This window comes from Panicum virgatum, chromosome 8K (genome assembly GCF_016808335.1).
Source record: "Panicum virgatum strain AP13 chromosome 8K, P.virgatum_v5, whole genome shotgun sequence".
NCBI classification, from domain to species: domain Eukaryota; kingdom Viridiplantae; phylum Streptophyta; class Magnoliopsida; order Poales; family Poaceae; genus Panicum; species Panicum virgatum.
Window position 1 is genome coordinate 40,907,961 of NC_053143.1, and position 26,912 is coordinate 40,934,872.

General features: G+C 48.4%; 1 protein-coding gene and 1 pseudogene across 1 annotated transcript; both read right to left on the reverse strand.

The window, feature by feature from the left end:
* Positions 1-18,703: 18,703 nt before the first annotated feature.
* Positions 18,704-19,642, reverse strand: LOC120645729 (annotated as a pseudogene).
* Positions 19,643-21,035: 1,393 nt separating this feature from the next.
* Positions 21,036-26,277, reverse strand: LOC120645730. Its single transcript, XM_039922483.1, has 5 exons — positions 26,259-26,277; positions 25,541-25,954; positions 25,307-25,474; positions 25,097-25,198; positions 21,036-21,178 (listed from the first exon to the last, which is right to left on the reverse strand). Exons 1-5 carry the CDS (start codon positions 26,275-26,277, stop codon positions 21,036-21,038), a joined length of 846 nt encoding a protein of 281 aa, XP_039778417.1.
* Between the last annotated feature and the right edge of the window lie 635 nt (positions 26,278-26,912).

A 26,912-nucleotide genomic window follows, 5' to 3' on the forward strand; every position in this document is an offset into this window, starting at 1 on the left:
TCCATTGTGAGTGACAGGGACCCTGTGTTCACTAGCACGTTGTGGACGAAGCTCTTCTCGCTCGCCAGCGTGAAGCTACGCCTCAGTTCTGCGTTCCGGCCGCAGACTGACGGCCAATCGGAGGTGGCCAACCGCGTTCTCGGCGTCTACCTGCGGTGCTTGGCTGGCGATCGGCCGCGCAGCTGGCTTCACTGGTTGCCCTGGGCGGAGTATTGCTTCAACACATCGTACCAGACTGCTCTGCGCGTTACGCCGTTCGAGGTCGTCTACGGCCGGCCGCCCCCGTCGTTGGTGCAGTATGATCCTGGCATGGCGCGCGTCGTCGCAGTGGACAAGCAGCTTCAACATCGCAACGTGTTCTTGGCAGAGATTCGGGAATGACTACTTCAGGCGCAGGATTATATGAAGTCGTCCCATGACAAGCTCCACAGGGACCTTTCGTTCCAGGTGAACGACTGGGTGTGGCTGCATTTGCATCAGCGCACCGCTTCCGGCATTACTGATGGCTCCAAGTCCAAGCTATCACCACGTTTCTACGGGCCGTTCCAAGTGGTGGAGAAGATCGGCTCCGTGGCGTATCGTTTGCGGCTACCTCCTAAGGCAAGAATCCACAATGTCTTCCATGTTGTGTTCCTCAAGAAGCATCATGGTGAGACACCTACGGCCATGAAGCGTCCCCTCATAAGAGAAGACTTAAATGTGATACAAAACATCAGTCCCAGGAGGCTGATGCCACATTTATTACATCAGATGGTTCAAAACCTTACAAACCTTGGCGGACACTCGATACAGATGATAATAATAATTAACCAGGCTACGACATAACACCAGACCGCGAACCACATAGGGTCTACTACGGGCTCAGAGTACTGCGACAGCGGAGGCATCTCAACAGGGCCGGTTCCACAGGTAAAGTTGGGTGTAGAACGATAACCCTACTCGGCGTCGTCTGGTACGAAGTCCGGGTCTTCTTCTGTAAAAAAAGTAAGAGTGGGGTGAGTACAAACGTACTCAGCAAGTCCAACCACACCCACGGAGGGGGTTATAACAGAATAATATGCATAGGTAAATCAAGGATGAGGTTACGGTTTAATTTGCCGAAAAGCGATACTTTATGCAGGGGTTTATTTTATAGAAAACCATTTAGAAATCAGTTTTTGGCATTAACACAGAGTTCAGGTTTTAAAACTGCTACCGGACTCCCCGTCTGACGTAGCACACGGCACAACTGCCGGGACCAATTCCAAAACAACTCACACCAGCCCATCCCAGAGAAACACTAGTTATGTGACCACACCGTAACTCGCCCAATACCGTGGGCACGGACTATTCGAATAGATTCTTAACTCTGCAGAGGTGTGCAACTTTACCCACAAGTAGGATACCACAACTCGAACACCGTCGTGTCGGTGTAGATCCCAACATAGCCATTACCCACCATAGCTAAGCCTGACTAGCCATCACGGGATGCACCAAGGGGTCATTGACCGTTCACTTAGGTATAACCGGGCATAAGTCACTCGGGGCTTATCCCTTCTCCTTAGTCACCCGTTGCTCTCAGCTCTCCTGATGGCTATCACACCAACTAGTGGGATTTATGCTACGCCGTTGCCCATACAACGGTCGAGTGGTTTGCACGATAGTGGAGTCAGGTGAGATGACACACCAACTCGGTCCTTAGACACGACAAGATGGATATCTCCCTTCTTTGCCCAGCCACACAGGCATAAGCACACCAATCGGCAAATCACATAGAAATGCCGTCCATCTCGCCCATACTCATCTTTCGAAAATCCACATTTTATCCCTTCCCACACGCACACATTTTCTTTATAAATCAGATAGTATTATGAGTAAAGTCCTAAGCGTTCTAATATCGATTAACGTCCAAGCAAAATCAGACATTAATCTAGGTGGTCAAGGAATGGTCATCACAAATCAAGGGGTGGCTATCCAACCGTGTTTTCATGCAAGTAAAACATATGCAACTTTATAAAACAGGCCATTGGGTTGTGTTTATAAAAACTAGGACAGAAACATGCATCAAAGGATGGGATTGAACTTGCCGTCTTCAAAGCCTTCGGGGAAGTCCTGTCCTTCGGGCTCGGGGTCGCGGATCGGGTCCTCGTTCACCTGCTCACAGCACTGCTCGTCAACGGGTTCTCCTTCGTTCACTCCGTGGTCTACAGCGCACACAAACAAACATTCAATCAAAACAAAGATTTGTCGTCGAGCTCGAAACGGGAACACATGAAATATAGGGCATAGATTGTTATTTTCGAATGGTTTCTGAATGGTATGGCCGAAACTGAGTTAGGAGAGGCGGGGTAAAATTTTAGGTTAAACCGGGGTCGTTAGGCACATAAAATGATAGGTCAGGGGAGCGTTTAGGCCCTAAACAGGGGTTTAGGGACCTAATTGTAATTAAGATTAAGTAGGCAGGGGCTTGGTTTATATTTTAGAAGTTTCTTGGGTTAATCTGAAAGGGTTAGGGGCTTAGTTGTAATTAACTTTATATGGTGGGGGTTTATTTTGGGAATATAACAAAAGAAGGGGTTTTAATTGAAAAAGGCTTTAAATGGGTGGGGTTTCTTTAGTGAATATAGAAAAGTGGAGGGGGTTCCTGGCAAAAATGCCAGTCCTCTTCCTCCCCCGCGCTGGGAAAACAGGGGAGGGGTAGGGGCGCGCCGGCGGCGGCCGATTCGGCCGCCCTGGGCCTCGACGGCGGCCCGGGGTAGAGGGGAAAGAGAGAGGGAGCTGCGGTGAGATGATCCCCTGCCTCACCTCGGCCGGAGATGGCGTGTGGCGGTCCGGCCACGGCGGCCAGCGGCGGCGGTGCTACAAGGCAGGCGGCGGCGGTGCTAGGGGAGCAAAGGAGAAGCTAGGGCGGCGGCGGTGGCTCTGGGTGGTGGTTGCGATACTTGGGGATGCTCCGCGGCCCCTTTTATAGGCGGCCAAGGCGGTGGAGGGGTAAGAGCGGGGCGACGGCCGGCGAGGCGGCTCTGAGCGGCGTCAATGGGGTGGGGACGGCGAAGCTCTGTGCGGGTGTCAACGGGGGTTGAGGCGGGATGCGTGCTGGTGAAGTGACGGTTCGAGGGGTGGCGCTGTGCTTCGTCAATGGCACCAGTGGACGGCGAAGTGACGCGAGGCGGCGACCGCCGCAGGCGGCACTGTGCCGTGGTCGCCGGCGCTGTGCGCCGGGGCGACGGCGTGCGCGTGCGGGTCGGAGCTTCGGCCGTCGACGGGACGCGTCGTGGGCAGGGCGAGCGGGGCTGGACAGTGGGGCGCTGCGCGCGTAGGAGCGGCCAGGCGGCCGTGGCGTGCGGAGCAGGGCGTGGGCGGCGCTGGAGCGGCGTGCAGGCAGGGTCGGGCTGAGCGCAGTGGCGCGCGCGAGAGCGGGGTCCCGGGGGCGTGCGCGCGCACAGGCGCTCGCGTGGGCACAGCCCGGGGGCGGTGTTCGCGGCGAGCAGCGGGCGGCCGGGGCGCGGGTCGGGTCAGGCGGGCGCGCGTGGGTGCGTGCAGCGGCCGGGAGCGGGGCGAAGGCGAGCTGCGCGGGGCGCGGCCGGTGCGCGCCGAGCCGCTGCAGGGCGGCGCGTGCGCTGCGTGGCCGGAGCGGGGTCCAGGGGCGGCGTGCCCGGGGGGGAAAAGGCGTGCTCAGCTGGGGCGCGGTCGGGCGAGCAGGGGGCGAGGGGGGAGGGCGCGGGCCAGGCGCGCGCGGCAGAGAAGAAAGGAAGGGGAGAGAGAGAGGAGGGAAGAAGAGAGAAGAAAAAGAAAAGAAAAAGAAAATGGGAAAAGAAAAGAAAAAGAAAAAAGGAGGGGAAAGAGAAGGGAAAAAGAGAGGGGGGGGCGAGCGCGTCGCGCTGATCGCGGCCGCGGTCGGCCCACGCGTGTGTCGGCCGCGTGCGACGCGCAGGCCGAGGGCCAAACAGGGATGGGACCAAAGCGGAAGATTTGGGTGCCGGCTCGGTTCCTCGGGGTATCGGGAAGTCAGGCGGAAAAAGAAACAGAAGGGATCGAGCTCAATGACAAAACAAGGATTAGCGCGTGATTTAGTTTTGTTAGATTTTGGGATGTTACAGGCCATGAGCGCCTTGTCCGCCATCAAGGTCCTCCGAGCGATGCCCAGTAGGAACTCGTGGGACTTGCTGGTTCAGTGGGAAGGGCGCAGCACTGCAGAGGCTACTTGGGAACCTCTCTAGGAGTTCAAGGAGCGTCACCCTGATTTCAAGCTCGAGGACGAGCTTTTTGGTCGGGGGGGGGGGGGGGGGGAGTGTTGTGGACACTATATTTGGCAAGAAGTACCAGCGCAGGAGCAAGGCAAGGGCGTCCACAACAGAATAGGCGCCTAGTTTGGTTATTTCCGGTTTGTTAGGCTTAAGTTTAGGAGGTCTGTTAAGATAGAGTCTTTATATTCAGGGAATAGAAGAGAGTCTTGGCAAGTAGAAGGATAGCCTTTAGAGCTCAGAGCCTCCTGCATGAGGGCGAGCTAGGGTTCTATCCAACTACCGAACCTGTTATATGTGATTTGGGATTGATTAAAATAGCAGTCCACATCAGTAGTTCCCTTACAAGACTGCCCAGTATATGTTGGGAATCTGTAGATGCAGGTGATTGTGGGGGTGGTATTTTGTGTAGCTGTGTTACAGCTTTAAACTATGTTTGTTGCCAAGAGTAATTGAAATGGGCTATGCTTCTGGCAACCTGGCATATAGTGCAAATCTTTCTGATGTTCAGTGAATGTTTTATGAATTTGCAGTAGCCTTAAGCTTAATGTTTGATTCACAATCCAACTCAGCTCTTAATCATCCTTAATTTAAAAATATATAAAATTTGAGTCCAGTTCTTTTTGAACCCAAGAGCCAAGACAAGGAAGAGGAGGTAGTAGGAATAAAGTCCTGACTGCGTTTCAAGCAGACAGCACCATATGCACTAGTCATTCTGATGGACGCTCCGCCTCCCCCTCCCTCTCCCCTCCCCTACCCCACGCCGGGCCCGGCGGCCACCACCTCTGCGCCGGAATTCATTCCAAATCCGGCGGCCACCACCCCCGAGCGCCCCCCCTCCCACCCCTCGCCGCCCGCGGGCCGCAGCAAGTCCATGCGATGGTGCCGTGATACGCCGCCGTCAGGCAAGTCCGGTGGCCCATCTCCTATCTCCTTCAGGGACGTGCTGCTGGTTGGGATTGGTGCGCGCGCTCCGCCGCTGTCATCGCCGACTGGCTCGCGGGAAGCCCCTCCGTCGCCCGCCATACGTCTCGTGGTGCACCCGGAGAGGCGACAGCCCGCCGCGCTCCTCACGGACCCAGACGCCGAGGGCTGGCGCCCCGCCCTCAGCCGTAGGGCTCGTCTGGCAGCTGGGAGGCTTGCGCGTGGTGCCCCCCGCCCTGTGCCGGTTGATCTTCAGGGAAAATGCTTTAATTGCTTCTCCCCGAAGCACCGGGCGGCATTCTGCAAGTCATGTACGCGGTGCTTCCACTGCCGGGCGACGGGCCATCGCTCTTATGTCTGCCCGAGCCGACGCTCCAGGATTCCGGACGCCGCTCATCCCCGGCTGGTGTGGCGACCGGTGGCTGCCACCTCACCTGCGGCGTCCTCTTCTCCGGCCCCGATGGATGCTCCTGGTGCTGCTGCGCCCGCCCCTCCGAGCAATGATGGCTCTGGGCGGCGCCGGCGCCGGCACCGGAAAAGGCATAGAAACCGCGGCCCTCCATCCCCAACCTCTGGCGACTCCGAGACGGCGCCATCCCTCGCCTTAAGCGGTGATGGCCGCCCGGCGACGGTGGGCGGGCAGGATCGTCGTCCCCGCTGTCTGCTCATGCGTTCGGCCGGCATTGCCCGGCGAGAGGCGAACCTCTCTGCGCGTGCCCTGGTCGTATCGGTGGTTGCTGATTGCCCCGGCGACCTCGCAGACTCCATCGTGCCTGCGCTGGCCCAATGGCTTGAGATCGAGGCTAGCTCGCTATCCCTCCTTCGTCTGGGAACGGCGAGTTTCCTCTTGATTTCGCCAGACGAGGCCACGGCGACTAGGATCCTCAATGGTGCGCAGCCGCTCATGCTCCCTAGTGGACGTCTGTTCTTCTCCCGGTGGACGCGTTTCCTCAACTCCTCCGCTGGAACTCTTTCTTCGGCGGTTGACATCGAGCTCAAGGGAATACCGGCACATGTCTGGGACATGGACACGGCGGCGCAGCTTCTCGGCGGCTGCTGTCTCCCCATCGACCTCCATCCCGCGACATCCGAACAACGGGACGTCTTCCGTCTGGCGGCCTGGTGCACATATCCGGACGACGTGCCTCCAGCGATCGACCTCCTCATCCCAGAACCTGACGTGGTGGCCCGGGGAAGGGCGGCGGATCGTCACGCGCTCGTCTACCCCATCTCAATTGCCGTGACGCCCCTCGACGAGCTGGCTGGGGCAGCTGCCCCCCCCCCTCCCCCGCCTCTCCCTCCTCCGGCGTTCGATGATCGGCGGCGGCGGCCGCGTTCAACGGCGGAGGGACCCAGGCTTGATCGGGGCCCGCCGCGGCCCTATCGCCTCGCGACTGGGCCCGACATACACTAACGGCGGCGCGTCTTCCCGAGGCATCGCGCTGGGCCCGGTGAACGACGACGCGCCCCATGTTCCGAGGAGGCCCGCGACCCCAGGACCCGAGGCTGTCGAGGTTTTGGACGCCTTGGAGCCTGTGACGGACGTGGGCGATGTTATTGTGCGTGCGGCGATGCCCCCTTCGACGGTCAAGCTGCCCGCCTTGAATGGGATCGCGGTCGTCGAGACGGCGGCGGCGGATGACGCCTCACTGCCAGTTCGTGACTCCCCCCCTCCGTCTTTGAAGCTGGTGGTCCCCCATGATCTACCTGCGACCTGCTTGTCCGTGACCGTCGATCCTCCTGCTCCGTTCGCGTCTCCGGCCCCCATGCATCTCGTGGGCGTGGCCGTTGACGACGCGCAGCCGGGAGATTCGCCTGCGACTGCTGGAGGGGCGGCCATCAACGTCGGCCCGCTGATCCATGATGCGGCACCGGTCCTTGCGGCGAAGAGGAGATTTCCCGCGCGCTGGCCCGCATGATACTGGTAGCGGGGGAGGTGCCGCTGGTACACGCGATCTCTAATGGCGGCGCTCCGTCGACCACTGCGACCAGTGTGGCGCCTACTTCTCCGTTGGCTGAAGCGCCCACGACGGCCGCTCCGCTGGCTGAAGCGCCCACGACGGCCGCTCCTCCTCTGGATGCGGAGCCTGCAGCGGCCTGTTCCCCAGCGGCGAGAACGACTACAACTGAGTTGTCACCGCGGGCTGCGACCACCAATGCGACCACCGTGGTGACTGCTCTGGCAGCTCCGACACCTCTGGTCCCCTGCTTCAAGTTGGTGTACTCCCGGCGACAAAGGCAACCACACCCTGAGCCGGAAACCCCGCTGCAGGGGGACGCCATCTCACCGGCACGCCCAGGCTCCCTCAATTCATGCCAGCGGAAGCGCTTCTTGGTGAAAATTTCTAAAAAGACGGCAAGGATCCTCCCTACGCCAATGGCGAGCAGACTGCGTTCCCGCCAAGGTTTTAAATCTCCGGCTATAGCTACCGCTATCTCCGGCTATAGCTATTTGAGAGAAATTTAGCTAAGTTTTTTCACGTAGAATTTAGCTCTTAGCTACCGCTATAGCCCGATATAGCTGGCTATAGCCTGTTTTTGGACATCGATAGCTAAATGGCTTAGCCCGCTATTTAAAACACGCCTGCACACCTTGTGCTCCGCGGCGCAGCCGTCGCATCGCTGGGATGGAGCCGGATGTTCCTGGTGGTGGGACATCCCAATGAGCAAGGAAGAAGGTAATGCGTGCCCTGGACCTCATTGGGGAGACTGCCGGCATCGATCAGCAAAGCTTGGAGAGGTACTGCAAGCTATTCACTGGCTCGGCGAAGCTCCCGGACTCCCAGGCTTTGGCGCTCTCGGCTCTCTTCGGATGGGCTGCTCCTGATGAGGAAGAATTGCGGCGGGTGACTGGTTGCTGACTGTTGCTGCCAAGGTCGTTCTTTTCCTTTGCTAGACATGAATCTGTCTAAGATCCTTTGCTGGAACGTCCGTGGATTAAATTCCAGGGCACGACAAGACACTGTAAGAACCTTGATCACCACAGGTCGAATTGAGGTAGTCTGTTTACAGGAGACAAAAATGTCGGGTGTTTCTCATAGCTGCATTCTTTCTATGCTGGGCTCTGATTTTCCTCATTGGGTAGAGCTGCCAGCGGTTGGTGCTAGTGGGGGTATTTTAGTCGCTTGGCGACATGATCTAGGACCAGCTACCACCACCAGGCTAGATAATTTCAGCTTGTCTGTTCAATTCTCCCCGGCCAACTCACAAGCCTGGTGGTTAACTTGTGTGTACGGTCCTCAAGGGAATGATAATAAAGTGATTTTCATGCAAGAAATTCGTGATGTGAGATCAGCTTGTCCTGGACTGTGGCTTCTCCTTGGGGATTTCAATTTAATAACACACACTGATGATAAGAACAGTGGGACTGTTGACAGGGCAATGATGGGAAGATTTCGCCGTTTGATCAGTGACTCGGAGCTAAAAGATCTGCCTCTGCTTGGCCGCAAATACACGTGGTCCAATCTGCAAGACCAGTCGACACTAGTCAAACTTGACAGAGTTCTTTGCTCAGCCGATTGGGAGCAGATGTTTCCTAACTGTCTATTGCAGAGTTGTGCCACAGATGGGTCAGATCATTGCCCCCTCCTGCTAGGGTTGAATGATGTACAACCGGCTAAGGCCAGATTTCATTTTGAGGCCTTTTGGCCCAGCCTGGATGGTTTTCAAGAGGTAGTTGCAGCAGCTTGGGCATCTGAGGCAGTTTCTCATTGTCCATTTGACACCCTGGCAAGAAAATTCAGAACACTTGTTAGAAAACTTCAAAGCTGGAGCCAAAAGAAAGTGGGCCATGTCAATTCACAACTAGCACTAGCCAGGGAAGTGCTCCATCAGTTAGAAATAGCACAAGATTCTAGGGAATTATCCAGGCTCGAATTATGGCTCCAGAACAAACTCAAGCCGCATTCCTTGGCTCTTTCCTCTCTGCAGCGTACCATCGCAAGAAGTAGATCCCGCATTGGTTGGCTTAAGGAAGGTGATGCCAATACATCTTTGTTTCATGCACACGCCCGACACCGCAAGAGGAAAAATTTCATTGCTAAGATCACCACGGTCGAGGGGACAACCCTCACCAAACATGAGGAAAAGGAGCAGCATATCTTTGATTTCTATAACAGCTTGCTGGGCAGCAGTACTGACAGAGAGATGATAGTTAATCTAGCAGAATTAGACATGCCAAATATTCCTCTACATGACCTAGAAGTTCCTTTTTCAGAAGAGGAAGTTTGGAAAACAGTAAAGGCATTACCTCCCGATAAAGCTCCTGGCCCTGATGGGTTTACAGGCAGATTCTATAAAGTGTGTTGGCAGATTATCAAAGTGGACATAATGGCTGCGATATCAGCTGTATGGAGCCGAAAATTCACCAACTTTGAGCTCCTGAATTCAGCTTTTGTCACTCTCCTACCAAAGAGAGAGGATGCCTCCAGTATAAAGGATTATGCATCAGTTTAGTGCATTCATTCGCCAAGTTGGTAACAAAAATCCTCGCCAACAAACTTGCCGGGTATTTGAATCAGCTGGTTTCCCCCAACCAAAGCGTTTTCTTTAAAGGTCGCTTCATTTTGGACAACTTCATGCTGGTCCAACATACTACAAAGTTCCTGCACCAACAGAAACAGGCCCGCATTCTTCTCAAACTGGATATCACTAAGGCCTTTGACTCAGTTTCTTGGCCTTTCCTCCTGGAAGTGTTGAATCAGTTGAGTTTTGGGCAAATTTGGTGTGATATCATAAGTGGCTGCTAGGCACATCTTCCACTCAGGTACTCCTTAATGGCTCTCCAGGAGAAAAAAATTATCACCAGCGCGGCCTTAGACAGGGAGACCCACTGTCCCCCATGCTCTTCATACTAATCATTGATGTGCTGTGTCATATAATAAATAAAGCTGCAGAACATAATATGCTACAACCATTGGCGAGAAGAGCATTACGCCATAGGATCTCCTTGTATGCTGATGATGTGGTGCTTTTCTTGAGACCCTCGGCTAGTGATATTGAGATCACTTTGGATATATTGCAGCTATTTGGAACAGCTTCTGGGCTCACAACAAACCTCCAAAAAAGCAGTGTCCTTCTCATCCAGTGCAGTGAAGATGACAAAGTATTCTTGCAGGAATCCTTGCCATGCCAAATCTCTGAGTTTCCATGTAAATACCCGGGGTCCTCTCTCCCCTCACAAACTCACCAAAGCTCAAGCAATGTCCATTGTGGAAAGAGTAGCAGATAGACTCCCAAGTTGGAAGGCTGACTTGCTCACCAAAGCTAGTAGGGTAATATTGGTCCAGTATGTGCTCACCTCAATGCTCATCAACATTTTGTTAGCACTTGAGCTACCACCCAGTGTTTTGAAGGCAATAGACAAGATCAGAAGAGCTTTCTTATGGAAGGGCAGGAAGGATGTTAAAGGAGGGCATTGTCTGCTTGCATGGCCAAAAGTCACAAGACCAGTTTTTTTAGGAGGGCTTGACATCACTGACCTCCAAAAACTGGGGTGGGCACTAAAACTTAGGTGGCTATGGCTGCAGAAAACTGAACCTGAAAAGTCATGGTCTTTTTTCCCAATTCAGGCCCAACACTAGGTCCAGTATTTTTTTGCAATGGCTGTCAAAAGAGTAATTGGAAATGGAAAAAACACTAGTTTTTGGACAAATGGCTGGTTGCTTGACCAAAGCCTAAAACAGACCCTGCCACATCTATACAGTGCAGTAGCAGTAAGAGCAAGGGAAAGAACAGTGTTCGATGCTATAACTGATAGAAGGTGGATTTCAGATATTAGAGGAGCATTGAGTGTGCAGGTTCTGATTGAATACATTCATCTTTGGAGCTTCTTTCAGATGTTGAGCTACAGCCAGGGGTGGAAGATTTACATATTTGGAAGTTCACAGCCTCTGGTCTTTATTCCACCAAATCAGCATATGAGGCTCTTTTCATTGGTGCCACCCAATTCGACCCTTGGGAGAGAATTTGGAAAAGCTGGGCTCCGGGAAAATGCAAGTTCTTTTTGTGGACTGCTGCCCATAATCGATGTTGGACAGCAGATAGACTTGCTAAAAGAGGCCTTAACCATCCACCAAAATGTCCACTTTGTGATCAAATTGAAGAAACAATAGACCACTTGCTGGTTTCTTGTGTCTTCACCCAGCAATTCTGGTTCATCAACTTGCAGCAATTTGGGTTACAAGCTGCAGCACCACAGCTAGCTGATATCTGCTTTGTGGATTGGTGGGGAGGAGTTAGCAACATGCTTTTTGGTCAGGATAAAAAAGGAGTTAACTCTATCATTATCTTAGGGGCCTGGTTAATTTGGAAACATCGCAACCGTTGTGTGTTTGATGGTGAGACCCCCCAATGTTTCCCGGGTTGTGGAAGCCTTTAGAGAGGAGGTCCAGTTGTGGTCTGTAGCAGGGGCTAGAGGAGTTTCATATCTCCTCGCCTTAGCTCCCTCTTAGCTGACAAGAGTGTGTGTTCGTGTGGTCTGGTCCCTGTTGGTGTCTAGGTTTTAAGAGGGAGAAAGTACTAGTTTTTGAGGGTGTGTTACAGACCCTTTATCCCTGTAATATTTTTTTTGAGGGGGGGGGGGCTTTACCCCCACAATCTCTTCTTAATATATTGATGCGCAGTTCTCCTGCGCGTTCGAGAAAAAAACTGCGTTTCAAGCAGGCTGCAACCTGCGGTCCAACAAGCCATTGAACACTGACAAGATCATTTGACAATGAACTTTTGTTTGCTTTTGTGATGCTGGCCGTCCAAAGGGCTATCTTTTGTGACTAAGAACTGCAGTTCATGGCGTGTAGGTTCACTTACAAGTAGTTCATGGTCTTTTGGAGGAATTGGAGGATTGACAAAGAAATTAGTTTATTCTGACGGTCTGCATGCACAGACCAATATTCGTTGATATTGATTGGTACTAATTCTACACCATAACAAGCAGTTATAGTTGTAAACGACCACAATATACATCCTTGAATGTGATACATCCACACTGATGGTAAGATGAAGATGACAATAAATCTTCATCATGTGGCTTCACCACAAGTGCAAAGTACAGACTGACAGCATATAGGAAATAGATGATGTTTAGGACAGCGACACGGTCTTCAAAGTATAACTTTAACTGCTTATTTTTATAAAACTATTTGTTGAAAAGTTATATATGTATATTTTTATGAAAGTGTTTCTTAAGACAAATCTATTCATATAATTTTTGCTTTATCAAACTCAATAACTTAAAAGTTATTCATGATTTATATTCCCAATGTTTGACTCAAACCTTGTCCAAAACGACATCTAAATCCTATATGGAGAGAGTACACATATAACAAGAACTGAATCAACATTCAATATATCTCACTTCAAAAACCTCATTTTTATTTATTCATATATCTATTGGCAATGGTAGCACCATGGCTGCAAATTAAGGACATTAGTTTACTTGTAGAGTGACAGGTAGCCTTTGTGCCCAACCTTACCAATTAGCCTAACAGTTAGCTGTCTTTTTTGGCCCATTTTGCCACATAACAGCGAGAAACAGGTAGACTTTCTCAAATGCATTGTCCAAAAGTTGTAAGTAAGCAAGCCTCCATGATCTCTTGAATAAGATGATGCTAATTCCCCTCCCAGCTATGTTATGTTAAAAATAAACGGATCCCTAGTGGTTGTGACAGCGAGGGGATAAATCTTAGAATCAATGATACATAGGGCAATTGAAAAAATTTCATAACACATAAGGAAGACATCAAAATTTTCATGATACTGAAGGAATTTGCTCTCTAGTAAGTGGCTTGCACCTATTGCCCTATCAAATGCTTCACATCCATTCTTGAACTCAGCTCCAAGATCCATATATTGAGATTCATGTTCCCCAACATTATTATCTTAGTGCCCATGAACGGGAGCACTGGCAAATCGCAGCCTTTCGGCAGGTGGTGCAGGACTGCCAGCTTGTGGATCTTGGTTTCAGCGGCTTGCCATATACCTGGGATAATAGACATGATGGCGATCGCAATGTGAAAGTGCGGCTGGACAGGGCCTTGGGTGATCATAGGTTTTTGGAGCTGTTGGCAGAATCGGCAGTGAAACATTCTCCGCTTGCCGAGTATGACCATTGTGCGATATTGGTCGAGCTTCGAAAATCTGATGCTAGCACAAGGAGACGAGGGCATCGGAAGAAACGTCCGTTTCGGTATGAAAATATGTGGCAACGACATGATGATTATGGGTCCTTCATTCAGCAAGCCTGGGACCCGGGTCCTGGGTCTGCTGATCTGAAGTTCTGAACTCGGTTGCCTCAACCCTATCCTCTATGCAATCATCACTGGAAGCATGGGATAGAGAGGTCTTTGGTTCAGTAAGAAAGAAGGTTGTGTTGCTCAGACAGGAGTTGGAACGGGAAAGGGCTTCTACCTTGTACCGTGGCCCTACAGCAAAAGAAAAGGACTTGATGCAGCAGTTGTCAGAGGTGTTGGCGAGAGAAGAAATAATGGAGAAACAAAGGTCTCGTGTCGAGTGGCTCAAGGAGGGTGACAGAAATACAGGTTTCTTCCAAGCAAAGGCTAAGGCACGGGCACGAACAAATAAGATAAGCTGCTTGAAGAATTCAGTTGGGGAACTCATTATGGAACAAGGTCAGCTGGAGGACTTGGCTAGTGAGTTCTATCGTGCTCTTTTTTCTACACAGGAGAACCTAGAACCGGATTTGGTCTGTCAATACGTCCCTAAGAAGGTAACTGATTTGATGAATGAGATACTTGATCGACCATTTGTGGCAGAAGCGGTAGAGCATGCTCTCTTTCAAATGGGTCCGAATAAATCACCTGGGCCAGATGGATTTATGGCGGGTTTTTTTCAAAAACATTGGGCCTTAGTGAAGGAAGGTGTGACTGCAGCTGTGCTTGGCTTTCTTAATGGAGGCGACATGGTTGCTTCAGTCAACAAGACGATTTTGGTGTTAATTCCTAAAGTGGCGAATCCACAAGACTTAACTCAGTTTCGACCTATATCTCTTTGTAACGTCCTCTACAAGCTCTGCTCTAAAACGATGGCAAATAGATTACGGCTTGTCTTGGATGATATTATCTCGGAGGAACAAAGCGCCTTTGTACCAGGTAGATTGATCATAGACAACGTTCTTATTGCATACGAGAGTATCCACTATCTGTGACATAAAAAAGGAAAAAGTGGAGCGTGCGCTGTGAAGCTTGATATGACGAAGGCTTATGACCGGGTTGAGTGAAATTACTTGCACGCAGTCTTGGGAGCTCTCGGTTTCTCAGAGAGGTGGCAAAATCTGGTTATGAAATGTGTGACATCCGTTTCCTTCTCAGTCCGAATAAATGGTATGTTCTCACCGACTTTCAAGCCAACAAGAGGTATTCGGCAGGGAGATCCTATATCACCGTACCTCTTTGTGCTCTGTGCAGAAGGTCTGACGAGCATGCTAAAGTTCTGTGGGCCACAACACTTAGCAAAAGGTATTCGGGTTGGAATTCATGCACCTTGGATTTCTCATTTATTGTTTGCAGATGATAGCTTAATCTTTATGCAAGCAAACACGAGGGGTGCAAACAGATTGGCCAATATACTGGAACTGTACCATCGTGGATCTGGACAGTTGGTAAATAAAGCAAAGTCTGCAGTTTTCTTCAGTGTGAATTGTGATCAGAACATGAAGCAAGCTGTGTGTTGTTCTCTGCAAATTCAGACTGAAGCGTTGGGAGAAAGATACTTGGGATTGCCGACTGCAGTGGGAAAAGTATCTGATGGGACATTTGATTACTCTGCAGACAGGATTAGGAGTTTTGTTCATGGATGGGGGGAAAACAATATGAGTTGTGCTGGTCGTGAAGTGCTCTTAAAGGCAAATGCGCAGGCTGTTCCAACATATCCGATGTGCTGTTTTAAGTTGCCAGCACCTATCTGCAAGAAGATGAAAACATATATCTCGAATTACTGGTGGGGCAGTTCAATTGATAGTCACAAGATTCACTGGCAAAAATGGTCTAAGTTGACTGCTCCGAAAGGTGAAGGTGGTATGGGCTTTCGTGATACGTCTCTTTTCAACCAGGCTATGCTTGGGAAGCAAGGTTGGCGCCTACTTACGCGGCCTGACTCCTTGTGTACGAGAGTAATTAAAGGGAAATATTCCCCCCATGGTAATTTCTTATCGGCTACTCGAAGGAAGAGATCTTCGGAGACGTGGCATGCTTTGCTGCATGGTCGAGACGTTCTCCGGAGGGGTTTAATCAAAAGGGTTGGACCTGGGAATTCAATCAATATCTGGAATGATAATTGGATCCCAGGTGCGCTGAAACTGAAACCACTGCTCCGACAAGAACATGTCATTGTTGAGCAGGTGGATGAGTTGTTTATCCAAGGCACTAGAAGGTGGAATGAGGATCTGGTGCGTGACTCCTTTGTACCATGGGATGCAGAAGAGATACTTAAAATCAAGGCTGGTGTGAGGATGGTGGAAGATACAGTCGCTTGGAACTATGAGAGAACTGGAATATATTCTGTTCGCTCAGCTTACCGACTCCTGAAAGCTGATGAGCGACAGAAGGAAGCAAGTGCAGGAAATAAATCTGGTTCGTCTTATGCTGATGGTATTTGGAACAAGCTATGGAAACTGAAGATTCCTCCAAAAATACGTATCTTTTGGTGGCGTGCAGTGAACAATTTCCTACCCACAAAAAGGGAGCTGAAACGGAGACATGTAGAACAAGAAGACTTCTGTGAAACATGTGGAGAGGAAGGTGAAACTTTGTTCCATGTGGCGTTCAAATGCCCTTTGGCGAGAAGGTTCTGGCAGTCAGCCAAAGATTTAGTGGGCATCAAAATTCCAGCATTGCATCCAGCAACTTGGACCAGGGATCTCCTGTCTCCTGATAAGGTCCTGAATACGGACGCGGCCATGATCATTTGTGGTGTGTGGTCCCTTTGGGCTGGAAGAAACGCACGGAAGCACGGAAGGGTGAGCTGGAATTCTGGAGCGGCGGTCAGGCACATCTCCAAGATGTTAGAGGATTTGGTATGCTCATCTACAACTCAGGAGGTGAGGCCAGATCCGCTTCGCAGACGATAGAGGGGACCGCCGGAGGACTAGGTCAAGGTTAACACGGATGCTTCTTTCTCGGCTCTGTCAGCATCTGGTGCTAGTGGTGTGGTGCTCTGAAACTCCCAGGGTGAAGTTATAGCTGCATTGGCTCGTGCTTACACCAATATTGCAGATGTGACAATGGCAGAAGCTTTGGTGGCACGGGACGGGGTGCTGTTGGCAAGTGAGCAGGCTGCAACAAAAGTGATACTGGAGGTGGACAATTTGCAGGTGGCGAGCCTTATCCGCTCAGAAAATGGGCTCCGCAGCGCTATCTCCGGAATTTGGCACGAAATCAGAGAGCTTAGTAGTTTGTTTTCAGCTTTTGATGTATCTTTTGTTCATAGGGAGGGCAACGAGGCTGCTCATAGATGTGCGAGTATGCCCTCTGCGACCACTCCTTTTCTCTCTTGGTCTGGCTCTCTCCCAAACTGGCTTATGGAGATTGCAGACAGAGATTGTAATGATTCGTTAAATCAATAGAAGCTCTCGAGATGTGCTAAAAAAACATTATTATCTTGTTACCCGCAAAAAAACATTATTATTTTGTTATCGTTGGATGTCACAGCTTCAATCTTGTGCATTCTGCATATTTTACTTGCTCCACTACCTGCTTGATGCGGTATTATTTTGTTACCCGCAAAAGATATTATTATTTGAATAGTATAAGATATAAATTTTCTATAGTTTTGTATCACATAAATAAAATGTTAGTGGATCTTGAGCAAATTAAATACTAATGGAGTAATTGTCAGCCAAAGCCTTATCCTAATGAATAAAATACTCATTGTAAATAAATTTCATTATTTTTACATCTTATAATATTCAAATAATTGCATATACTATTTTGAATGTGTTCATTAATTGGAATTTCTGATTCATGATCGAGATGAAAAATTATAATATTTAATTTCGTTACATTTACTATATATTTATTGATTTATTAAGTGTATTTGACATGGACATTTTAGATAGGGAAAATTCGATTCATGCCACCACAACTCCGTGAAATTGGGTTTCACGTTGAAAATCATGCCACTCAATGGCATGGATTTCAACATGAAATCCAACTTCGTGAAATTGTAGTGGCATGGATCCAACTGACCCTTTTAGATATATATTTTGGTTCCAATTTATTTATGATCAAACTACTATTTCCTTATTTTTTAAATTCCAAATTTCACTAGTTAATTTGACATTTAATGTTTTATTTAAGGACCTGGCTAACGTTAGGCCAGCTATATGGCTGCTCCTTTTTTGGAAGTCCCCAATCACAATTTTCTTTTTGGTAGTTTTCCCACACTGGTCAACTTCCGCATCGTGTAGAGAATAAACGATTTCAAACAAAAAAGCCGTAGTTTCAATATCGAGTGTCCAAATCAAAATTTGGTGACACAGTTGCACTCGTTTCAATAAGAGCTTCAAAACAAGATCCCACACCACTATGTTTCAAGAAATATTTTTTCATATGAGAAAAATGCTTTTTTAGTGTATTCAAATTTGCTTATGAATTTTGCAGAAGTTGCTCATCATTTTACAAAATGTTGCTTGACTCGCCTGAGTTTAGTTAAATAGATATTGTCGTTGATATTTACAAGATAATTGGATGATGTGATTAGAGGATGATGGCAAACAATTGTGTTGGGGTATGTGGACATTTAATGCATGATCAGTGATAGGTAACTTTAGCAAGTTCATTAAGTATTTTTACTAGTTTATGTTGGTATCTTAATCTATGTAAGCAATTTATATGTATTTAAAAAAATATTGTTGAAACATATGCAATTAACATCTTATTTTGAAGATGTTTTCAAAAGAAATCCAGCTATGCAACCAGAATTTGAATTTGAAGGCGGGTTCGAGAACTGCAAATTTTTTAAAAGAAAGAAGTAGAACTGGAGGTGGCAGGCAAGGCACGTGTGATGGGTTTGAAACGTCACCTCTCACCGTGGAGTCTTGGATCAAATATGAACGACAGATGGAGGCAGCTGTACAGAGATGCAAACGTAGGGCAGGTCTGTAAGTGGTTTTATCTTTATGTAATTTAGGCCATTTGATGATATATAATAAATGGTGTAAATCTGTTCTTTTTTATTAATGTGGTAATTTATGTACTTAAGGTGAATGTGGTTGTTTCTTCCATTATTGAAACCACAGATGTTAGTAAATATTTTAGATTGTAGATTTGTGGTGCTAGTCTTTCTATTGTTATGTGAATTTCCTTAATGTATAATTCATATTGTGTGAGTGTATAGATGCTCAATGTCCCGACCATATAGCATAACTCTCTACGCGTGAAGGCAAAGGAAAATACCCCATTGTCTCGGGTTGAGGCCTATGGTTGCTGAACCATCAACAAGAAAGTCATATCTATAATTTTGTACTGTGCATGTAAGCAGTGATAATTCTAGAAGACCATTGTAAATCCTTGAATCTAATGCATCACATTGACAAAAACTGATGCAGTTGAAAGTAATCATGTAGTTGATCTAGCATTCATCATGTGGCATCAACATGAGTGAGCACAGACTGACAGTGCAAAGATAAAAAAGGAATTGAACAGTATTCAAGATGCCTGACTTCAAAGAAAACAACATATATACACAACCAAATATAATATATCCTACACAACCATATATACTCGGGGCAGCACATCAAAGGACTTTATGCTCAACCTAACTGATTGGCCTAATATTTAGCTGACTTTTTGACCCATCTTGCCCATGTAACAAATACAAACGCATATGTTTTGTCGAATAGGCAGAAGTAAGCAATGCGCCATGGCTTTTTGAATAGGAAAATACAGAACACCACCCAGAGACCAGCCATATATCCTACGCAAAGTCCAAAAGAAAATGGATGTACCTTAGAATCATGTCCATCTATCTCGTGATGACAATGCTTTGGTTCACTTCTGCTTGATGAGCAATTCTTTAGAAGAGGATGTCCACAAAGCCCGTTGTTGCCGTTGTACATAAATGGGTATTCCACATACAGGGTGTCAGAGTTGTCCTTCTGATGGAATTCTTCCAGTAAGATTGTTGTACGACAAGTCCATGTAGCCCAAATATGTTAAAGCTGAAAGGCTTTGTGGGATTTCTCCATTAATCTTGTTTTCCGAGAGATCAAGTGATTCCAATGATCGCATGGCCCCAATCTTTCTTGGAATTTTTCCACTCAATTGATTCCTTGATAAATTCAGATTAATGACTCCATCTAGAGAAGCTATTCCTTCTGGTATTCTACCTGTCAAGTGGTTAGATGATAAGTCAATGCTCGCCATCTCATAAAGTTCGTAATCTATGTAGTAACGTTCCTGCCCCTTGGTGATCACAGACAAATTCACGCTAACAAGCATATCTTCCAGCCCCCTTAATGGCAATAATGTACGAATAGTCATACCCGACAAATTTGCCAAATGCCGGGGTAAGGGCCCTGATAAACTATTCCCTGCCAAGTCCAGTTTAGAAAGAACGTTTAGTCTGGTAATGGTTGATGGAATATTTTCAGTAAACATGTTGTTGCTAAGTTGTAGTATTCTAAGTTCTGTGAAATTTCCAATCCATGATAGATCCAGGACATATAGATGCCTCCACATTATTGTCAAAGATGACGGGAACTTTCCAGATAATCTATTGTTACGTAAAATTAATACACGGAACCCTCTTGACTTCAAACATAACGGGATCTCTCCATCAACTAGATTGTTGGCCAAGTTCAGCCCACCCAGACTTCTCATTTGACAAATACACTTTGAAATAGGCCCGCTGACATGATTGGAGGCGAGATTCAGAGTTTCTAGGTGTTTAGATCCGATATCTGGTGGCAGAGTTCCTGACAAAGAGTTCTCAGAGATGTCCAGACTCTCAAGGGATATAGGCAACCGAGGTATTGGGCCAGATAGGTTGTTTGAATGCAAATCAAGCCGAGGTATTAGCGCATTGTTATTGCTTTTATCCCAACAACGGTAGGGTGTCAATGCGGGAGGACTGACTACAACTATTTACACGATGAATTGATGATTGGTTACATATATATAGATGTGGACATCGGGGTGAAGCCGGATATTCTTTTTCATTATCTAAAAAAATAGATATGGACATCGTACAATAAATGAACATAAACTTGTTCAAAATCGAAATTTCTAGAGATGTACAAGTTTTTTTTGAGGAGCCACCAATATATTAGTGAAGCCTCTTGTGGGCTCATTAAAACACAAACATGGGAAAGATGCTTAGGAATAGTAGTTACACCAGTCCTCAGCAACAGCTTGATCTTGTCTCGGCGACCTGCAATGCCAGCTAGAGTAGCGCTTCTGCTTTGCAAACTGAGCAGTGGGTGTAGTAGGGAGGGTTCCTGGCACCTGAAGAGGACACGCCGTGCCTATGTTTCAGTTGCCAGGCACAGAGCAGCAGGGGTATGCAGAGTAGTGAGCGTCAGGAAGGATCATTGGCTTCTTCAGTTGCCATCGCTGGGAGACACATGCGTCTTCCGGGATTGGGATCCCCTGTGTCGCCTAGAACTGTGAAGCAGCAAAGGGGCAGTAGTGTAGGACGAGATGGTCCGGACTTTCCAGACTTGTTTTGCATACGTCACAGGCCGCTTCATTGACAGTGTTCTTGGCCAGCAGATTGGTCTTTTGTTTTTTTTGAAAGGGGAACTTTATTGATTTCAAGATGTTACATCGAGAAGATACAACGTCTTGAAAACGATCCCGGCCTCTGCCTCAAAAAACACACAACCTAAAGTGAGTCCGACACAAAGCCAAACGCTAGTGACTATCAATCCTATGACTAGATCGCCACCCATGCGCCTGGGAGAAAATATCCTTGGCCACCTGCTCCAAGAACCGAGAGGCCGCAGCAAGCGCCTCCCGTGAAGTAGGCTGTTGAAGGGTAGCCCAAGTGCGCAGCCAGTGTGTAGTCCTGTAGAGTACCTACAAAAAAGAGGAATTTTTGTTTTCAAATACCACAGCGTTTCTGCAGAGCCAGACAAACCAGCATAGGGCTGCCGCGCCTACAAGGATGAGGTTTTTGAATTGTTTTGGTATTCCATTAAGCCACCCTCCGAATAGATTTGCAACACTTGAAGGCCTTCTAATGCCCCAGGCTGCATGTACCATTGACCAGACCATTTTAGATAGACGACAGTCAAAAAAGAGATGTTGAATTGTCTCCTTTTCGTGGCAAAAACAACATTTTTGGGAGCCTTGCCAGTTCCTCCTTGCAAGATTATCCTTAGTGAGTATGACCCCTCGCCTAAGGTACCAAAGGAAGATTTTAATTTTAAGCGGTGTTTTCAATTTCCACAGCTTCTTATTATCGTAGGGAACATTCCGGTTGATTAGCGCCCTGTAATGTGTCTTAACTGAAAAGACACCTGAAGGGTCTAAATCCCACTTGAACTCGTCATCCTCTTAGCTAAGGTTGAGAGCGGCCAGTCGGGTTGCCAGGTTGTTCCATGCTGCTAGGTTGTTTCCTATTAGATCTCTGCGCCAACATAGATTGGGTTGTGGTGTCGAAAGCACTTGGCCCACCGTATCCTGTTTCTTCCTGACTATGTTATATAACTGCGGATATTGTTGTCGCAAAGGTCTATTTCCTAGCCAAATGTCCTCCCAGAATCTTACTTGAGACCCATTCTTTATGGTGAAAGTGCCAAATTTGAGGAAATCATTTTTCACTTTCATTAAGCTTGCCCAGAAATGAGAATCCCCATTTTTCCAATGGACTTGCACCAAAGGCTTTGTCCCTAGATACTTGTAACGTAGGATTTGCTGCCACGTGCCATCTATAGTTAACAGACGATACACCCATTTGCTGACCAAAGCTATGTTCTTTAATTCTAAATTTTGTATCCCTAAGCCCCCTTGTTCTTTCGGTTGGCACAGGATATCCCACTTAGCTAGCTGATATTTCCTTTTGTGCGTGTTGCTCTGCCAAAAGAAGCGGGATCGAAAGTAATCCAACTTTTTACGAACCCCTTTTGGAATCTCAAAGAAGGACATCATATATATTGGCAAGCTGCTAAGAACCGAGTTGATTAGTGTTAGCCTTCCTCCTGTGGATAGGTTTTTCCCTTTCCAGCTACTGAGGCGCTTTTCCAACCGTTCTTGTACCCTCAACCAGTCACTATTTGATAGACGCCGATAGTGAATCGGTATTCCTAAATAGCATATTGGGAAGGATCCGGTGTTGCATCCGAACAGCTGCATGTAATGATCTTCGAATTCCTTTGCTTCCCCGAAGCAGAAGAGCTCGCTCTTATGGAAGTTTATTTTCAACCCCGATAATTGCTCAAACGCACAAAGGATTAACTTCAGATTTTGAGCCTGTTCCAGGTTGTGTTCCATAAATAGGATAGTATCATCAGCATATTGAAGTATTGAAAGGCCGTCCTCTACTAGGTGCGGCACAACACCTTTCAGCTAATTATCTGCCTTTGCCTTGTTTATGAACAAAGCTAGCATATCGGCTACCACATTGAAAAGAATGGGTGAAAGGGGATTTCCTTGTCGAAGGCCTTTTTTTGTTTGGAAGAAAGGGCCAATCTTGTCGTTGACGTTAATTGCAACACTCCCGCCAGATATGAAGGATCTAATCCACTCAATCCATTTTGGTGAAAATCCTTTCATCCGAAGCATTTGTAATAGGAAATCCCACTTTACTTTGTCGTAAGCTTTTTCGAAATCTATTTTGAAGATGATTGCGCTTTGGTTTTTGCGGTGCAACTCATGAACAGTTTCATGGAGGGTAACAACTCCTTCAAGGATGTTCCGTCCTCGCATAAAGGTTGTTTGAGTTGGGCTAATCAAGTGATCCGCGACTGAGTTAACACCGATGGTCGCGACCTTCGTGAAGATTTTAAAGCTCACATTTAGTAAGCAGATGGGTCTGTACTGCTGTATTCTGCTAGCGTCCTGGGTTTTGGGCAACAGGGTGATTACACCAAAATTTAGACTAAAGATTGGGATTTCACCGCTGTGTAGTTCATGGAACATTTGTATCAGATCCCCTTTGACAACGTCCCAAAAATGCTGATAAAACTCCGCTGGAAAGCCATCAGGGCCTGGTGCTTTATTGTGTTCCATGTCAAAGATAGCTTCCCGAATCTCCTTTTCAGTGAAAGGGGCCGTGAGAAACTCGTTTTCAGCTTGGGTGACATGGGGGATGTCTTCTGTCGCATCCTCATCAAAAGAAAAGTTATTATTTATTGAGGGTCCGAAGAGGTGTTTGTAGAATTGGGTGATATAACTCTTGAGGTTATTCTGCCCCTCCACTTTGACTCCCTCGTTATCCAAAGAGAAGATAAGTTTCTTATGATGCTTGCCACTTGCAACCATCTGAAAGTACCTCGTGCTGGAATCCCCCAAAAGGACGTCAGTGACTTTAGCACGCTGGTAGAACTTGAGTTCTTCTTCTCGCAAAAGCTTGATCAAGCCATCGCGTGCGACTTCTAGCTGCGTCATTTCATCATCCGTTAGCACTCTGGCTTTCCGCTAGTGTGTCTAATGATGTGACCGTCTCTTGGAGGTTCTGTTTTTGGATTTTATAATCTCCATGTTGGTGTTTAGCCCAACCTCTTAGGTGTTTACGAAGAGCCACCATTTTTCGGTTCCATCTCTGTACAGCATTTTGTCCGTTGACCAGTTTATTCCAAATTTCAGCCACGTGTTCCCTAAAGTCCTCATGAGAAAGCCATGGAAGTTCCATTTTGAACTGTTCCGAATTCCCTGTAAAGGAAGAGTCGCCAGTATCCAATAGTAATGGGGCGTGATCTGACACTCCTCTGTCCAGCGCATGCACCGTTACCATTAGATATTTGAATTCCCACTCCGTGGACATCAACACCCTATCCAGTTTCTCAAAAGTCGGGTCTGGTAGAGAATTTGCCCAGGTGAATTGGCGACCTGTCAACTCTATCTCCCGAAGATCGAAACTGTCAATGACTGCGTTGAATAGGAATGGCCAGCAGGGGTTGAAATTAGTCTTGTTCTTTTCTTTGCTATGTCTCATTATGTTAAAGTCACCCCCTATCAAGGTTGGCAAAGGATTCTGCTGGCAGGTTCGAACTAGTTCTGCTAAAAATGCTGGTTTAAAGTCATCTTGAGCCGGGCCATAAACCGCCATTAGAATCCATTTGAAATCGTCGCTCTTATTGCGAAGATGGAATTTTATGAAAAATTCCCCTTCCGCTATAAAGCTTAAATCTAGAACCGCTGAATTTATTCCCAATAGTATGCCGCCTGACCGCCCTCTGGGGGGGAAGAAAGTGCCAGGTAAAATCTGCGCCTCCCGACAGGCGATTCAGATTCGCTCTAGACATGTCCCTCTTTCCGGTTACCATGACAGCCACATAGTCGAGATTGTGTTCCTTAATTGCCTCTGAAATGTAGCGATATTTAGCCAAGTCTGAAAGACCTCTGCTATTCCAGTAGAATCCTCTCATGGGGAAACACTATTATATCGCTTGTGAGCCCTCTTATGGGCCTTGTCTTTTTTAATAGAAGACTTCGACTTACGTCTGGATACCTTGAGATCACAAATTTTTGTGATCAGTTCCGAATCATCGAAGTCTGTATCTGTTAAATCCTTGACCAAGTGGGTTAAGAGTGCGTCATCTTGAAACGCGTCTTCCTCATCACTTGTGTCAAACGGATTCTCATATCTCTTAACCCGGTCTGCTCCGCTTCTATGTTGCTGTACAGAGGATCTGTCTATCTCAATTCTTTTTAGAGCATTAAAGGAAAAGTTAACAACTGTACTGCTGTTCCCCAACGAGATACCAATTGATTTTAATTTATTGGAACAAATTTCTTCGGAAAGCTTGCCAAATAAAAGAGAAGGAGGGGTACCTGCAGGAGAGCTGATTCCTGTGCTCTTGCATGGGGTCGCCTGGGGGTTCAGATTTTTTGCAGTGGTGCGTCTCATTGCCTTGTCCATAACTGGCTCGTCAGCTGCAGAAATGCCATCTGCATTATACGAGTTACCAGCTCGAGCGCTCCTGCGTTTGCCGTTTATAAAAACTGAACCAGACTGTGAGTCTGAGGGGTCGGGTGAGTTACCTGCTGTTGGAGTAGCAACTGCAGCCCGGGTCCTTGGTGATGCTATCTGTGGTGACTGGATAGCCCTAGATGGAGTCCTCACCCCCTCACTGACAGATCCTGAGGTGTCGCCCGATGTGGCAGCCACCGAAGATGCTGTGTGGCTGCTATGTGAGGCCGGCAGCAAGGCTGCAACATGTGAAGAGTCAGGTGCGGTAGCAGCTGGATTATCAACCATGGAAGCCTGGTGCTTACCGTCCAAATGCGCCGTTGCAGGTGTCACGACCGGCGATCGCGTGTTGGTGGACGTCAGGGGGGCCTGCTTCCCAGCTGAAGCTGCTGCACTCCTCTGGCTGCCCTCGGTAGCGCACGGCAGAGACAGCGCCAGCATCACCGCGCCAGCAGCATGCAGCGGTGTTCTGTCCTCTGTAATCGCCACAACGAGATGTTCTATATCAGACACCGCAGCCATATTTATGACAGGATTACCAACGCTAAATGATTCCAAAACAGCTTGGTACTCACCATCCTGGGGCACCACTGCGGATCGCCTCTTCTCATCGTTCGTCAGTCCAGCTTGTGGAGACCGAACGGTACTCGATGGCGACCTTGCCAGCTCCCCAGTTGATCCTGAAGTTGTCTTAGCTGATTGGGCCCCTTTTGTAGCACCTGCATCAGATCGAGAATTAAGTGAAAAGCTCAACTTATTAACCCCATAATCTGATGAAAAGAGTGGATGGTACTTACCTGCCCAGGTGTCCGGACGTGGCCTAAAACCCCCTTGGGTGTGAGCAAAACTGTAACCCTGAGTTCCCGCTCAGTCTGTTATTCAGTTAGAGTAGATGTAGAGCTCGGCTTGGATCGTTCCTATCCTCCCGAGCGCGTCCAGTACTGGCGCCACGACGTTCCTGGTTTCCTGGGCGTTCGTGGCGAGCTTTGTGCGGCACGACTGCGTGTGGGATGGCACATGCACCTGAGGTCGTGGCGGACATGGCGGACGGCGAGACTAGCTCTACCGCTCTTTTTCTTTCCCTGCAGTTTTCGTTTCCTTTGTAGCTCATGTATATAAGTAGAAGCTATAAACAGAAAATGCTGAGGCGATTGCTCGGCATCAAAACCACTGTCTTTCATTTCACCGGAGAGTTGTGAGAGTTCGCCGGAGTTCCATCCGGCCGCCGGAGAGAGTTCCGGTTGACACGTGGCATCAGAGCCAGGTTGAGCCGTGGGATGGACACCACGTCCGCTCCGCCAGGCGGCGGTCAGCGCCGGGAGCGACGGGTGTCTCTCTCGCCAGCGCCGCGCAGAGGGCACCGCGAGGTCATCGTCCACCGCAACGTCACGGAGAACACCGCCGCCGGCACTCAGTTTCCCATGCTCACACGCACCAACTATCAAGAGTGGGCGATGTTGATGCAGGTGAACTTCGAGGCTGCTGGGTGGTGGTACGCCGTCGAGCCGGAGGTCGGGGAGGAGGTCAACTATCGCCACGATCGCCTGGCGCTCGCCGCGATCCTGCGCTCGGTGCCGCCCGAGATGCTGTCTAGCCTGCGTGAGAGGAGGAACTCCGCGGCTGAGGCATGGACGGCGATCAAGAGGATCCGCGTCAGCGTCACACACGTGCAGGAGG